At 37.0% G+C, this 17,388-nt stretch overlaps 1 protein-coding gene across 2 annotated transcripts in view; it reads left to right on the plus strand.

Annotated features, from left to right (window-relative positions):
* The first annotated feature begins 2,635 nt into the window (after nucleotides 1-2,635).
* The window catches only part of LOC143737120 (diacylglycerol kinase delta), an 81,500-nt gene continuing 66,747 nt past the window's right edge, over nucleotides 2,636-17,388 (plus strand). The window contains exons 1-2 of one of the 2 annotated variants that reach the window (XM_077228089.1): nucleotides 2,636-2,800; nucleotides 5,348-5,583. In XM_077228089.1, the coding sequence (XP_077084204.1) occupies nucleotides 2,653-2,800; nucleotides 5,348-5,583 (384 nt within the window). In that variant the 5' untranslated portion in view covers nucleotides 2,636-2,652. Of the gene's footprint in view, nucleotides 2,801-2,833; nucleotides 3,082-5,347; nucleotides 5,584-17,388 lie in introns of those variants that run through there. The other variant, XM_077228091.1, reaches the window with a different exon arrangement.

Here is a 17,388-nt window from a genome sequence, read left to right on the forward strand (position 1 = left end):
CACCTTTTGTAGAAGCAACCAATATAAGCTATACATTTAAGAGTGGATGTTGTTCGCAAGTGTAGCCTGCATGTGTAATCCTGCATCTGAATCACCGAGCCCCGGTCGTGCTTCTGCTTGCGCACGGCAGGTAGGATGTTCTTCCTCTGCAGTGGTTTAAGTGCGCGTGGATACGCGAAGGATGACGTACCTCGAGGGGCACGGCAGCACTCCGGGAATCACGAAACCTTTTCTCTGTGAGATCCGTGTTCTGAGGCTTTCTGGAGCATCTTTAGATGCATCTCTTTTATCTCATACCAATTATTGATTGCTCATAGCACGGTTGGGAAAACAAAATCTCTACTTTAACTAGTTTGCCTCACATCTCAAAAGTAGGCCTAGCTGTATTTTAAGAAGCTGGGTGTGGTGTTTCACTGCATCGACGCTGAATATAATTATAGTGACCTTGAAGATTATTTAGTTGGGACTAGTAGCACTATACAGACAGTGAGTTTTAATTTACACCGCTGGGTGGCAGCAGAAAGCTACATCCAAAATAATGACTCGGTCAGTAGTTTGTGGGGGCGCCCCTTACGAACAACTTTATACATCCTTTGAGATGTTAACTAGACAGTTATGATCTGTAACTGAATCATTTGTTGGCAGATTAATTGGAAATTAGAAAATAGTCAAATACAAAATCACAGTCCATGTGCACTGACCATGCACTGTTCCCTGTTTTTTTTTTCTTCAACCCTCCCTTCACTTAGTACTAAGTTGGCCATTCTTAATTAGTAATTGTTGTTTTTTTAATATTGACTATTCAATCTATGATACCTCAACTAGGCCTATAACTTATTATGGGGAACTAAAATGTAATTTAATCACTTTTTCTGGTAGTAGCCATCCAGATTATAAGTGGAATATTGATTGATATTGGTGCATAGAAACTGTGGGTCAGAATTAAGGAAATAATCTTTGCTACTATATAGTGGTTAATTTATTCTCTTTTCTGTCTTTTTTCCCCCCAGAACATTAATGCTAGTAAAGCATAATAAATGCACGTGAAAATAATTTCTAAGTCCCTGGTTTGGTGGCTGCAGCACGAGTTGAATGTAAATTGACTCAGGCCGGCAATTAAATGCCACACTGGTGTGTGTTAAACATGAAAGCACACGTCAATTTGTGGAAATTTCATATCTTTCTAATGACAGAAAATTAGCATCTATCTACAGTACTGTGGATGTGAAAGAGCGCCTAGGAGCTAATAGCCATTAAAGCTTATTATGGTGATGGATGTAGATGCAAAACATGAATTGTAGTTCACAAAGATAATAAAATTAATGTGACAGTGGATTTTAACGGCTATGTACAATCATATAAGTTAAGTCAGGGGAGATAACAGCAGTTTACAGAGAGTTCGCATTGAATTTGTTGTTGCACTGGCCTCGTGATTTTAATCAAACATGATGACTAAACTAGTCTCAGAACAGCATGTATTTCATTGTGTATATATTCTATTTTCGTTTGAGAGTTGAGAGTGGGTGTTAAATGGCAAGAGATGCTTTTGGCCAGTTATGGTTAATGTGTTGGAGAAACTATGGGACAGACAAAAAAACAAGGGTGTAAAGCACTCAAACATACTAAAGTTTTCTCACTTTACTCCTACACCATTCTTGAACATCTTATTACGACTTAATTTCATTGTGTGCAAATCACTTAAATGTGTAAAATGGAAGTTCATTTCATCCATTCATGTTGAAACTAACCACCTTTTTTTTCCTTCTTGTGGCATTAACTGAAAACGGGCAGGGGATTTTTGGTGCCCATCATTAAATCTGGGGACTAGATTTGCAGAGTAATCGTACATTTGTGAAAGTAAGTGAATTTGTAAAGTGTAAGTTTGTGAAACTGTTATTTATTTATTATTAAATAATTGTTTATTTATTTATTTTTGGAACAAGGTGAAGAAATAGAGAGTCATACTAGTGTTTAATGAAATGTAATTCATTAAGTATAGTTAAACTTATGGTGAAGTTTTGAGGGGTTTGGTTGGGCAAGAGTGGAGCTTGTGTAGGTGAAGTCGGGTATATCACTGTGCAAATATCAGTGGTGTAAAAAGTCTCTTCTCTCTTGCACTTCCTGCAACACCAAATACATTTTTAGTATGCTAAAGTTGTTGCTAGCTAGTAGTAAACTGCATTACTTTGACATGTCAGATTGTTGCTATTGGGGTTCCTAAATTCAGTTATTTTTGTTAAGAAACCTCATTACGGACCAAAGTCCACAATATAATTCATTATTAATAAAAAGTACGTTCACGTTCTTGATAGCACATTAGACCTGATGCTCAACGTCTGGCCCATAATTACCTTAGTCTGAATGTTCTGAAGAACACTGTCAATCAGCTCGATGTGTACCAATAAGTCATATTTCTTCTTCGATCCCTCTTCCTAATAAACACCCTGCCTGCTCCAGTCTGAAGTTTCTGAAGCGTTACTGTAGTAGAGCATTCTGTCTGCATATAGAACTGCGGTAAAACGATAATAGGTGAAGAAGCATTAATCTCTCAAACATTTCATAGATATCTGTTGTCAAGCCATCCAGATGTGCTGACACACAGACGCTCTCGCGCTCTAGTCCACCCCTCCCATTCGATTCAAATCTTATCCGATGCTATGCGTACACGCGCGTATGTGCGCGACAGAAGCAGATTTGACAGTATCTAACCGCGCTGCGCGAGAGCCCACCAAGAGCAAGAGAGAGAACACACACACATACACACACGAGGGTCAACGGGAGCAGACAACGCACTATAGAGGTAAAACACCACATCCACGTCCACCTTTAGGCTACATTTAGTCGGTACAACCGACGCAGACGGCATCGTGCGCGAGAGTGACAGTTGAGTCTATTTGTCCATTCAGAAAGTGATGGCCGAGCGCCGCGAGCGTTTAATGAATCAAACCGTTAACAGTTTTATTCAAATGACGAAGCCGGAGATTGCTGCTCGCGTGAGATCGCTAAATTGTTTATACAACATAAATGCTGCCTGTAACACTGCAGTTTTGGGTTGAAAAGGCGAGAACACAGCTGGTGCTGGTGAGTCAGAGATATCTCTGTAAATATAATCTCTTCAAATCCAAAAGCCCATTAGACGCCTGCGTTTAAGTAGCCTATTAGTAATGTCATTATTGAGTCAAACGTCTCTTTATTGCTCTGCAAAGCGACTGGTTTGTTTTCACACGTAGACAGCCAAACGCGCGACATCATAACAGGTAGTTATTTCATGTTTACTGGAGATGTGTGTGCTATAAACTGAAGTCTGTTGCAGAAAGCGTCGTGTTATGGAGACATGTTAAGGCAATATGTTGGGGACAAGAGACGTATTAATTTTATTAACAGATAGAAAGGTGATAACGGACTCGGAATGTCGCGGAATCAAATGATAGTGAGCGCAACGAATGCGCAGCTGTGAACACGCGCGGCGCAACAGTCAGCGAGTTCATGTAGGTATCTCTCAAAGCCCTGGCTGACAGCGACCGTCTGTGGATTATGTCAGATGGGTTTGTATCGATCCAGAGCGCTAATGGGCTTCACCGTCTGCGTAAGGGTCAATGACGTGTCGCTCATTATTTTGTCTGGATCTATTTTTACTCAAAATGCAATTCATAAAGTGACCTGAATACATTATACATTGTATGATGAATTTGTTTTCACTCTCTGAATTAAAAATCAATTGGATAAGTGATTTTGTGAGAATTAAAGTTAAAACAAATGATGATGGTTTAACTCTGGAGATTTTTTTAAAATTATTAAATGGCTGATAAAAGGGAATTTAAAAAAGAAGTTGTTTAGCAAAATCTTATTTGGGAAAAAAAGCAATGAAGAAATTTTGTTTTAAAATATTATTAGTAGGCTATTTAAAAACTTTTGTCTGCCAAATCATTGGCATAGCCAATGTGCAGGAAGTCCTTTTTGTAATGTGTTGAGAAAGTAGTAAAATAGAGAGGATATACATTCTGTGTGTGTGTAATATATATATATATATATATATATATATATATATATATATATATATATATATATATATTACACTATATATTACACTATATTTAAGTTTTAAGTATTTATGTATTTTTACTTAGTGATTACACAACTTTTTAAAAATATTTTTGATGCACGAAACCAACATGAATACAAAGATCACAAGCACTTGTGTTTTAAAAGATTTCTCCTTTTTTATCATCTCGAATATCCCCCCTGTTTTTCTCCAATGACCCATAATGCTATTGTGCAATAGACAAAATAATCCCCTGTTCATAGGCGGAGGGTGAACCAACTAAGGGGTAAGGTCAGCGGCTAGATCTTGATGTGCTTCCTCCTTATAAACACATTTAAATAAAATATCATCAAATAGTTTCAAGTTACATATAGCTACCTACACATCCCAATTTAATCGCTCCCAATAGATTATTTGTTATTAAAGCTTCTAGGCTTGCAAACCACCATAATTTGAACAGAAAAGCAAGCATACTGTATGCGTGATTTGGCACGTCAGCCTATTTAAATAATAAATAAACATTGCTTTGCCTAATGCAGCAAAACAAAATTTTTATTAAAATTATGAATGGATTATATATCTCCTAGAAAGCATGCAAAGATCTCTTTCTTTATAATCCCTAAAAAGCTGTCTCAATTCAATGCAGTCTCACAAAGTTCTGCTATAATCAGTTAAGCTGACTGCACAATGAATCTCTTATTTAGCCTACACAATGTCCACACTTTGTTATAAGTTAACTTATAACAAGAGGATTTGCAAGCGTGCAGAACTCTACACTGGACAAAAACTCTGGCGCTTTTGGCAGTGAGTGGATTGATTCTAACTTAAACACATCTGAATGGCCATTATGTTCAATAGATCAACAGATATGTTTGTGATTGGCTACATAGCTGAACGCTGGAAAACTTTGAGACTCTCAAGAGCAGATACACCAAAATCCGTTTCACCAATATTCTATTATTATGAAGAAAACTGATCCTAGACCAGCAGTTATAGGCAGCTCTTCTCTCTGAAAGCAGTCACAAGCAGCAGCAGTCAGTGGTTTGAGTGAGAAAATTGCATGCTAGTCTCAAGTCCTTGCCCAGCCTTATACACGCTCCGCCTATCCCCTGTTGCTGTTAACCGTCCTTTGGTTTGTTCACTGGTATCTTTTGTTGGCCTTAAAACAATCAAAATAGAGGAAATGAATTTGCTTTGAGCACTGTAGTTCCCAGAGCTTCATGGGTCTTTAAAATGAAAGCAGAAGAGGTCTCTTTGGGAATCAATACTGTTTGCTGCTGTTGAGCAATGCCTTCTCCGTTTCAGAGCTGACTTGGCACAAAGGAGGACACAAGTGCAGTGAAAATCCTGTCCCCTGCACAGTCATGGCCTCAAAGTTCAATCCAAATGTCCTTTATGTCGGGGAGCCCCGGGAGTCCCTGACCTCTCCGGACACTCAAGCCGAGGCGGGTGACGAATCATCGGACAGTGACGGGGAGCCGGAGGAAACCTCACACAAACTCATCCGAAAAGTGTCCACGTCTGGTCAGATTAGAGCCAAGGTAGGATTTAGGGATTTAAGAGAAAAAAATATAACCACCCAAATATTTTTATTTTATTTTATTTATTGTTTTATTTTATGTAGAGAAGATTTTCTGTGAGAATAGTTGCTGAAGTCAGACTTGGACACCCCAAAAGATGAAGGGCTCAAGACCCATGTGCACACACACACACACACACACACACACACACACACACACACACACACACACACACACACACACACACACACACACACACACACACACACACACACATTGTATGGTTGTAGCTGGAGTGCATATTGATCCAGCGGACAGTCGCTGATGGCTCAGAATCAGTCAATACTTGGCATGCTATGATGACTAGTACAGTGTATGTACAATATCAATGTCAGTTTGGACTAATGTTTATTCCTGAAACGGCAAAAGGATACGAGACAGTCATTAGCAAGCTTATTGTGTTACACATGACAGAACCTACAAAGGGGATGCACATGTTCTTTATTAATCAAAAGCCCAAATGATGTTGATTAATTGAGTTCAGTTTAAAAAAGCTTCTTCCTTACAAAATGATTTTGACAGTTTGGCGTAGAGGTCAGTCTGTTTAAGAACACAATGAAGGCTACTCTGACCCTTGCACCCTCACACATCCGTGTTTATTGTGTTAGCTTTGCGTTGCATTGTGATAAGATGAGGACAGAAGAATTGTTAAAATTGTTGAGCAGACAGTGTAAAATGTGTCCTAAATATATATATATATATATAAACTTCATGTTGACGACAGACCCTGCAGACAGAAAGAGTACCAGTATTTAGTGTCTCACCTGTGCTTCCCACCCCCAACAATTCAGAATTCATGTGTCAGGTGACCTTTCTCCTTTGACCCATGTGAGATCCTGAGTGTTAAATGTGACTGCAACAGTGAGGCCACCTGTTTTGTAGCATGAGAGTCTGGTGTCATTAAAACAGAACAATGTAATGTTATAGATTGCTCTTTCGCCCACTGTTGAGCTTAGCAATAACTTAGTAACCAGGCCCATTGAACTTTTTTTTTTTTTTTTACATTTAAGACTCTGTATTGCTTCTCACAGAGTTCAAAGGTTTATTGCAGTGCCACCATAACAAATCATATCAGCTTTAAGCTTCCTTTTAAACAGACCTCAGATCAGGCCTTTAGCTTTGTACGTGAGTGCTTCACCTTCCATTCCTTTCTGTTAAATAGCTGAAAACTGACCGCAGATCAGTTTACCTGATCTGCTTAGAGTAAGCAGATCTCAAATAAGCAATGGATTTTTGTACGTGAATATTTAGATCATAGCTGTAATAAGATGAACCTGATCCCAGATCAGCTCATGTCACTCATGTTTATCTTGACTGTGCGGTTGATGAAATTAGCAGAATATTAGTCAGTATCAGCAAGCCAATGAAGCTGAACTAATTGAATCAGGCAATTACATAGATGCCAATTAAGTTAACATTTTCATTTTATCAATGAATGTCTAACGCTTCACTAATACTTTGTAGAAATTATTTGATAATTCTATTCTTACAACCTGGAAATATTTGGCGTCATTAAGATTTATATGCTCACCAAGACTGCGTTTATTTGATAAAAAATAGTAAAAAACAGTAATATTGTGAAATACCATCACAATTTATAACTGTTCTCTATTTTAATGTATTTTAAAATATAATTTATTCCTGATGGCAAAGCTGAATTTTCAGCATCATAACTCCAGTCTTCAGTGTCGCATGATCCTTCTGAAATCATTATGCTGATTTGGTGCTTAAGAAACATTTCTTATTATTATCAATGTTGTGCTGCTTAATATTTTTGTGGAAACCATGATCCTTTTTTAGGTTTATTTGAACAATAGAAAGCTCATAAAAACAGCATTTATTTGAAATCATTTATTTTTTGCAACAATGTGAAATTCTTCACTGTCACTTTTGATCAATTTAATGCATCCTTGCTGAATAAAGGTATGAATTTCTTTTTAAAAGCTTTTTTATGAAAAACATTTGAATGGAATTTTACTTAATGCTTGATAGTTTCACAAATACCTCAGTTTATCTTATTTAGGTCCCTTGGGAGACATCTATGAAAATGTTGCCGTTTTATTAAAAAACTTCACTTCACTTTGACAGGAAATAAGGGTGTGCTTACAAGCACTCGCCTTACTACTTGAGATAAAGATCTTTAGGTACATTTGGCTGACAGCTGCTGTTTCTGGTTTTTTGTCTTTTTTTTTTTTTTACATTATCTGGACCTGAGTATTTGTACGCAGCATGTACTGTAGGCCTGGTTTCACACTTCACAGACAGGGCTTAGATTAAGCCAGGTTTATGCCTAGCTTCAATTAAGACATTTAAGTAGCTTTTTTAATAGTGTCTTAGAAAAACATTACTGGTGTGCAGTTTTTTACAATGGCAGTGACATATTTATTTTCTTCCTGTCATGTGCTCATTGTGACAGCACTAATCAAAAAAACAGTGTGTACTTACACCCAGAGGTTGCGTAAAGCCAGCCAATCAGACCGGAAATGACCATTTCAATCAATGCTTGCTATTTTTGTGTACAATATGCATCAGACAGTCAATGAATGATGATGGTTTGTTGGAGGGTCATCAGACAATGAGACTAGTGACAGGCTAATGCTAATGCAGAGTTTGGAATTGAGTACAGTGATGAAACAATGATGAAAAGTAATTGTCTGTTTGTTTGTGTGTGTGTGTGTGTGTGTGTGTGTGTGTGTGTGTGTGTGTGTGTGTGTGTGTGTGTGTGTGTGTGTGTGTGTGTGTGTGTGTCTGTGTGTGTGTGTCTGTGTGTGTGTGTCTGTGTGTGTGTGTGTGCTTAGATTGGTGTCATGAAACACTGCATGCTTCTTCCCCCCCCAACACACACACACACACATCGGAATTTCATGTGGCGCATTCGCATGGGATAACCGAAGCCTGTGATTTTACTCAAATTTACTGACTTATGTCCCGGATATGACGTCACAGGCTATTGCTTTGAAATGTCTTTTCGTTATAGGTCTAGCTGTATGATATATTATGACATAAACAGAATGAAGTTCCTTACCGCATAGTCCTATACATGTCATTCATCTCCATCTAATCATTCTTTTTGTTTTTGCTCTTCTGATGATTTTCAGCTTTCACTTTCTGCTAATTGTGTAGTTGTGTATAACGATATGACCCAGCACCCAAAATACTATCAAAACACTCCAACACAGCCTCCATTCTTCGCGAAAGATGGATAAAAAGGCGCACATGAAACAAAAACCTTGAAAAAATTATATACGATCTGGCCAAATCACAGTGATGCCGAATCGCACGGGACTTATATTATCACAGGACTTCGATGTTCAGCAAAATATAGTAGGTAATTTGCAGGGGAATTTTTACTTTACAAATTACAGACATGGCCGATTCGCACGGGACTAAGATCTCAGACAAACTCCGCAATTATTACAACTGACTAGAGGTCACCAGGTAATACTTATGCACACACTGACATTTAAATGTGTAGAATCAAAGTTTACAACGTGTAGTACATTTTGTAGATATCTTAGACAGTTACCCCATGTGAACGTTTTGATGATCTCCTTCAAATAGAGAAGTGAGCAGTGATTGAAATTTATTGGATATAACAAAATAAAAATAGTGTTTTAAGTTACTACTGTACATTTTACACCCTGAATGTTAAGAATGGGTCTAGGCTTAAATTAATACTTTAATTCGGCAAGGATACATTAAATTCATGAAAAGTGACTGTAAAATTGACAGCATTTTACATTACAATTTATAATGTAAATTGTAATGTACAATAATTAAGCAGTTTCCACAATAATTAAGCAGCACAACTGTTTTCAAGATTGATAACAATAAGAAATATTTCTTGTGCACCAAATCAGCATATTAAAATGATTTCTGAAGGATCTTGTGACACTGAAAACTGGACTAAATGTGTGTCGTTCACATAAATTCAGCTTTGCCATCACAGGAATAAAACACACTTTAGAATATTAAAATAGAAATCAGTTATTTTAATTTGTGATAATATCTCACAATATTACTGCTTTAACTGTATTTTGATCAAATAAATGCAACCTTGGTGACTTCATTCAAACACATTAAAAAAAATCATACTGAACCTAAACTTTTGAAATGGTGTTTGTATTAGATTGGCTTCCTTTTTCTTTTTTTAGTTATATAATTATTACAGATAAACGTGAATCGTAATCCTAGAAAGGTCAAGCTGAACACATTTCATTTCAGATATGGTGTACAGTATGCTGCACACTACATTCATTACAAAAGTAGGTAATATGCCATTCCAAACATGCCCTGTATGTTCCTATCTATGATTATGTTAATGATGACAGGATTAGTCAATAGGAGGAGATCTGAGAAATAAGTGTGTGCAGGGCTCAACAAACAATGTTTTGCAAATCCTGCTCACTTGTGCTGATGTAAATCTTTTGCCACGTTACTTATAGCCTGGGTGACATGGATGATGATTTGTTTAAGGCAGTTCAAAATTGTAATCCTTGAACTGTGGTGTGAAGAGAGAAAAAATTGAGATGTTGTAGAAAGAGTTTGTTATGTGTTTGTGAATTAGGAAAAAGAAGAGAGTAACAGTGATGTGTGTAGGTTTATCCTGTAACAGGTTTCCTCTGAGGGTCTCATTTATCAGTGTGCAATGTCAAAACTCGTTCTGTGTTAGATGGCCCTATTCTATTTCTTCCTCTCCAAGGGGTAAAGAATTACATAAGACTCTGTCTCTCTCGCCCTCTCTCTCTGCCCTTTTTGTTAGTGCCCTCATTAATTTTGTGTGCAGAAACTGGAGGCAGGCAAGGAGGAAAAGAATGTGTTGTGTGTGTTAGCTGGGAGACACATTCAGTCCGATTGCTGAGAAACAGAATGACACAAGACAAATTCAGAAAGGGCAGAATTCCATGACAACTAATTAGTCGTGTCTCCTCAAGGTATCGGACCAAACAAGTATGACTGGTGTCCAGCAATTTCGTTTTTTCTAGAGAAAGAGGTCTTATACAAAAGCAACACTTTATATTAACAGTTTGAAAAGCTGCAATTGTGAGAGAAATTGTCTTTTAAGGAGGAGCAGGAAATGCAAGGCGTCATTTAGGGTGAGTAGCAAGATGACTAAATGATGTAGCAAAATTTAGTCAGAGATCAACCAAAACATTTTGAGAAAAAACAACATTCTAGTAAGATGTAAAAAATAAAATAAATAGAAAGCATAGTTTAGGGTAGAAAAAGAGAAGTGAAGACGAGTGCTTTCACTGTGGGTGTGACACTGAGGGATAAATATATATTTTTTCCCCCGGTTGATGTTGTTTATGGTAATGTTATTATTTGCCATTGGAACCAACATTGTTAAATCAAAATGTAACATAAAATGTGATTTATTCTTTTATTTTTTATTCATAATAACATCGTTTTTTCTTCAAAGGTGCATTTTACAGTATGGCCGATATTGGATATTTAATTGTACATGCTCATTTCTTGTATTTTTTTCCCTTTGCCTAATGCTCACTTAAAGTTCACTTTTAAAAACACTAAGAATTTAATGTCACCATTAAATACAAAAACTTTAAGATCTCAAAATTGTTGTCATGCTATAGATTATTACACAATTCCACGTGTAGCATTTCAAAATACTGATTTTAATGTTAAGTGTTTTATTTTTAATTTAATAGTACATACTTTTAATATCAGTGAATTCCTTGTCACAAGCAGGCACATCATCACTGTCCCACAGCTTCTACTGTATTTCAATCTGTTCTTACTATTTATAGTTGGTTTGCATTTAGGAACTTCTTCCAAGAAGACTGTAGCAAAATGTGAAAATTTGCCTAGGTGTCTTGAGAAGCCTGTAAATTCAGGCTATGTGGATGAAGAGAGCTCTGTGAGCGTTTCATGTGCTCTTGGGTGTTTTTGTTTGAACAGCTAGTAGATGATACTGAAGACCAACTGTATTCAGTTGGAGGAGGAGGTCAAGGGTCATGTTGTGTGTGTAAAACGCCTGTAGAATTCCTTGAGGAAACGGGTAGTCTCATATGTCTAGGAATGACTGTGTTTTTCCCTTTGCTGCGTTTCCCAGAAGTTGACCTTATGTGTTATCTGAGAGTAACTCACAGTGAGTTTAACCCTGAGTCTCAACCCACCACTAATGGCTCTTTAATGGTTTGGGTAACCTAAAAAAGTTTTTTTATAGTTATTTTGGGGGATTCGAGACCTGTGCCGCTTACTCTTACATTTTTTCTATCACCTGCTAAACTATGTCAAATATGTTCAAGACTGTAAGAGCTGTAACTGAATTCTGCTGAACTTAAAAAAATAAAATAAAAAGCGATCTAGACATCTTTACTCCACTTATCTTGTCTAAACTGGCATTTTAGCTTTAGGATATATAGACAGGATGTCATAATCACATTAGACCTAAAACAGAACCTTGTTTTCTTATTGATATCATATTATGTTGACATATAATTGTCTTTAATAAGTAAAAAGTAATTAGAAACAAAGACAGACTGAAAGTCTGTCTCTAATCTCTTTTACCAGGAGACTTTAAACCCCTTTTGTATTGATGTTCTGTCCTAGTGGATTTTATGGGTCCATGTAGAGGAAGACAGCCTTAAATACATTATTACAAAGGACAAAGAGAGAGAACAGGAGAACTAGTTAAAGAAGACACAAGGGAGACTGTGATGCATATTTTTTTATGAACTTGTAATTACATCTCCCCAAAAAATCAATGATTTAGTGTTGTTGAAAACGGTATCCTGTTATAGGGTCTGTCCCTCAAATCAAACTGTCCGAAGATTCATAAGAGATTGAGTAGTACAAGTCATATTGACTTCTTTTATGGTGTATTTCTAGGGCACTGGTAACTATGAACTGGCAAGCTGTGTAACAATTCTTTTAAAATGTGTTCTGCAGAAATAATAATAGCATATGGATTTGAAATGACATGAGTAAATAACGAGTTTAAATTAACTGATCGAACAAATTTTCATTTTTAGATTAACTGAACCATAACCCTAAAACCTTTGATTCTTTTCTCCTGAGGATTTTACAGCTGTTTCCCTTTTTGTTCACATTATACCTGTCTCATTTATATTTCTTTCTTTTTTATCTTTCTTTTCTGTCTTTCTTCCTATCATCACCCCTCTCTTTCTCTCTCCCTCTCTTTCTTTCTGGGTTAAACTTGAAAACCTAATTAGAAAAGCACAGTCCATCATTGCCTTGACAGTCCATTAAGGCAATGGAGCGTAGAAATGGAGAGAGAGAGAGAGAGTTAGGGAGACAGTAAGAAAGGGTCCGACAGAGGCCTGAAGGATCTCTGGTTTGTCCAGAAGGTGTCGAAGCTACAGAAAAGATTGTGTGTGTGTGTGTGTGTGTGTGTGTGTGTGTGTGTGTGTGTGTGTGTGTGTGTGTGTGTGTGTGTGTGTGTGTGTGTGTGTGTGTGTGTGTGTGAGTGAGTGAGTGAGTGTGAGAGAGGATGAGATGGAGCATTTTGTGTGTGAGTGAGTGAGTGAGTGTGAGAGAGGATGAGATGGAGCATTTTGTGTGTGTGTGAGTGAGTGAGTGTGAGAGAGGATGAGATGGAGCATTTTTTGTGTATGTGTGTTTGGAAACAGAGGAGTTGTTTAAAGGTGTACTAACATAAAGCATTTTTAGAAAAAATAAATGAATAGCAGGAATAAGGAATCAAGGAATTCAATCATTTAGGTTCTAATGATTAATCTTAATGATTTAATGATTTCTGTTCCTTAACAGTTCCATTAAAGATTATTTTACTTTTCAGGAAAACTATTTTAATAACAAATGTAATTCCATTAAAATAATGTTTTACAAAATGTTTACACAGACATTTTAATGACTTTTTCATGTCTAAATTTGCCTTACTAAAAGCAAAATTATGTCCCATAGTTGGCCACACACACTCACACATAGTGTATATACCATTATATATATTCACTTGTCCTTTGCTTTCTCTGCCATCTGTCTCTCTCATACACGTGCCCTCATAATGTGAGAAAGATAGAGCTCATTATAGCAGGCTTTTCTTCAGAGGATAAAGGATCAAGAATAAAACAAATTACATTTTGGTCTGTTATGCACTGTTTTTTAATGTATATATACCCAGTATATATATATATATATATATATATATATATATATATATATATATATATATATATATATATATATATATAGGCCGATTAAAAAAAGTGCATAACAGACCAAAATGTAATTTGTTTTATTATTTCATACTCATAAGAGTCATTCTTTACAGGATTCTGGATTCTGTGTGTTATTGGTCAACAAAAAACAACTGGCTCATATGACTAATTAGTTTGTTCTTAAATCATTATTCACTGGTCACATCTGTGTCTTGGTCGCATACGTCTTTGATGCTCCTCAGTTTAGAAAAGTAACCATTATTTACGCCTCACTAGGAATAACAGTAAGTTTTATAATTACTACTTTTTTGAAACAGCACACAGTATGAATCCTCAATTGCCATATGCGGTCAACAAATGTGATTTTTAGAGGCTATTGTATGTTTCTGATTCACTGAAAAAAAGTTATTTGGTCTTGGATCGTTTGGACTACACTGGTTAAAAATAATAATAATTCATTACATTTATATAGTGCTTGTCTCAGCACTCAAAGCGCTTAACATAGTAGAGGGGAATCTCCTCAACCACCACCAATTGGTTACGCTGTGTGTGTTTGATTCGCCAAAAAGACACCACTCATAAGAGTCATAGGTACTACATTGGTCATGCTGTATGTTTCAGTAAAAAGAACCGGCTCATATGAATCATACGTGATTTGTGAATCGTGAGACTGACTGGTAATGTTGTAAGGCTTTGGTTCACTAAAAATAACCTACTCAAAAGAGTCTTAATTCAGGGATCGGACTACACTGGTCAGTGGTCATGCTGAACTTCTTTCTTTCTTTCTCTCTCTCTCTCTTATGGTGAGTGCTAAGCTATGTAACAGGGCACACATGTACAGCATGCTTCATGTCCTACTATTTCTTTTTTTCTCATCTGCCATTCATGTTGTTTTCGCTCTGCTGGGCCTTAAGTGATCTACTCACAAACTATCAATCCTTTATCCTCTGAAGAAAAGCCTGCCACAATGAGCTCTCTCTTTCTCACATTATGAGGGCACAGGTGGCAGAGAGAGCAGAGGACAAGTGAACGAGAGGCACAGAGGTTCACAGATGCAGCAGGTAGCTTGTAGTTTCAGTCATCACAGTCGCCCAGGGGAACTTGGCACATGCTTCTACTGTGCATCTATTTTACACCCTAACTAGGTGCGATAAAGTGACAATTGGTAAATCAAATCTCCCCAATCTGCCTGTTTGTGTTTTGTCAGTTGTTTGCTTTCTATTTCTGTCGTGTCATTCTGGATAATCTCGCCTAGAGTGAAATCTCGTTGGTTGAAACACATATTTTTATATAAGCATCAAGTACGTTTTGATTGGCTGTCATTTTGTTGCTTCATACAGCCTTTATTTTTTGCGTTCAGAAAAATGCTGTAAACTTTGTGAGTTTAAGACACAAGTCCTCATCGTATGAGTCAAATGAATTACCTCAGTCATAATGTTTAATGTGTGTCAGTGAAAAAGAGGAAGAATGAGCTACTGGGTTGTTAGTATGATTGATAATATAGTGTGTATGTCAGTTTCCATCTCTTTTCTTTGCTAATGAAGACAGATAGTACATCATAACATAGCATCAGTCATGACGAACACACTTAGCAGCAGCAGTAGCATCTCCAGTCAGGACAAAATGGAAGCCATCAGGCCATGTTGACGCCCACTCAGTTTCTCTAATCTATTTTTTTCGTAGTTTAAATGAAGAAAACTGAAGCAGGAAGGAAGTCTACTTCTGTGTTTCCTCTTTTGACACTCTGCTTTTCAGAGCATGTTTTGTGCCTCTAAAAATAGCAACGGAGGGTTTTGATTCACACTACACACTCAACAGTAAGCGTCCAGGGGTTCAATTCAGTCAGGACAGAGAGGCACAACTTTAGGTTAGACAGAGTTTAATCAGATATCATTGATGTTGTTGGGTGTTTTTTTTTGTCTTTCTTTTTTTCTTTCTTTCGTTCTTTCTTTCTTTCTCTTTCTTACTATCTTTCTTCAGATCAATTGATGATCACAGATGGGTTCGCCAGTATGAGCAATGCACTTGCATAGATGCTGATCCAGGTCAGATATGACTGTTGTCCAATCAACACTTCTCAGATGTTATTAGTGTGTATATAGCACTGGTTCCATACAGCATTAATTAGGGTTGCACGGTTTCCCCCCCCCCTACTGTAGAATTGCAATGCCTGAGCCTCAAAATACCAGCAGTGCCACAGTATGTTTCAAATGGTATTACGTGATTTATGGTGGTATATTGTGTGCAACAGAATGAAACGCAATGCAGGAATTCAAAGATGAACTACTTTTTTTAAATTTATCAGCATCTTATAAAGCAAAAATTCTGCCTAAAACACCTGCATAAGTATTTATGCACCTGTATTTGTGCATAAGTAAACAATTAAAAATAGTGCATGTGGAATATAACAACATGGCAGTGAACCGCATAAGCACCTCCTGTGATGCGTTTGATGGACTTTAGAGAGGTTTAGGAATGTTAGTCTTGCTCACATTCATTATTGCAGACATAACTTTATAGTTAACTTCAATAAAAGTTTCGGGTTTTCGAAGTCTCCCTTCAATTCAAGTAAAAACTGTATTGCAACGCTGTATGAAACTGAAGACATTAAGTCACTAAGACACTATAATTTTTTTGTATAATAATATTCAATGAAGTAGTAGTAATTAATTTAAAAAAATAGTGTAAACTCATGATACTTCATGTATTCTGATACTTTAGCTGGTACAGTATAATACAACCCTAGTATGGATTAACAGTTTCAAATGTATTATGTTCTGTTTATGAAAAAATTCATTTGACCTTTCATCTGCACTGGTACTCGAAAGAATAGTCACAGAGGGTCTGAAATCAGAATGAACGGTCTGAAGAGTCAGAACTAGTGGTTTTGTGTGCATGAGCAGTGTCAGAGTGATATGGTGACAATCTACACATTCATGTAGGCCAGAAGCTGAGAGAAAGAGAGAGAGGAAAGCAACAGGGAGGAATGAGTCATTCGTCGCTCTGGTCCACTCGAGGAGTTTTAGAGGAGAGAGAGAGAGACAGACCTCTTCTCTAATCAAAGGCCATTGTTCTGTACCCGGCTCTTGTCAAATCTGGAGCGGTCCAGTATAAAAGCTCTCAGAGGTGATCATATGCATCAGCACTGCACCAAACAACACCGCAGTGTAAACAGAGGGCACACACATACACAAGCCACTGTGAAAGCCTAAATTTACATGAATTCACACATTTAGAACAGATGCATGCACACAAAATGCGTAATGTTTCTTGATTGATGTTTAGATTACTCTGATTTGAATACAGCAGGAATGCCAGCTGGTTTAGCAATGTTAGGTCAAGTACTACTACAGAAGTGACATGTTGTTAAGACTGAGCTGTTTGGGTGTGAGGTGGAAGGATCAGCATTTCTATATCTGGGCCATTGTCATCAGTACATAAAGGAAGTGGTTTTTGGTTTCATTTGTAAAGAAGTTTTGTATTGTCCTTCTTTCTCTCTCTCTCTCTCTCTCTCTCTCTCTCTCTCTCTCTCTCTCTCACTCTCTCTCTCTCTCTCTCTCACTCTCTCTCTCTCGTTTTCTCTCTTCCAGTAAGCATTGCTAGCAGG

This window comes from Siphateles boraxobius, unplaced genomic scaffold (genome assembly GCF_051911475.1).
Source record: "Siphateles boraxobius isolate OS27281-9 unplaced genomic scaffold, OSU_SipBor_1 130, whole genome shotgun sequence".
Lineage (NCBI taxonomy): Eukaryota > Metazoa > Chordata > Actinopteri > Cypriniformes > Leuciscidae > Siphateles > Siphateles boraxobius.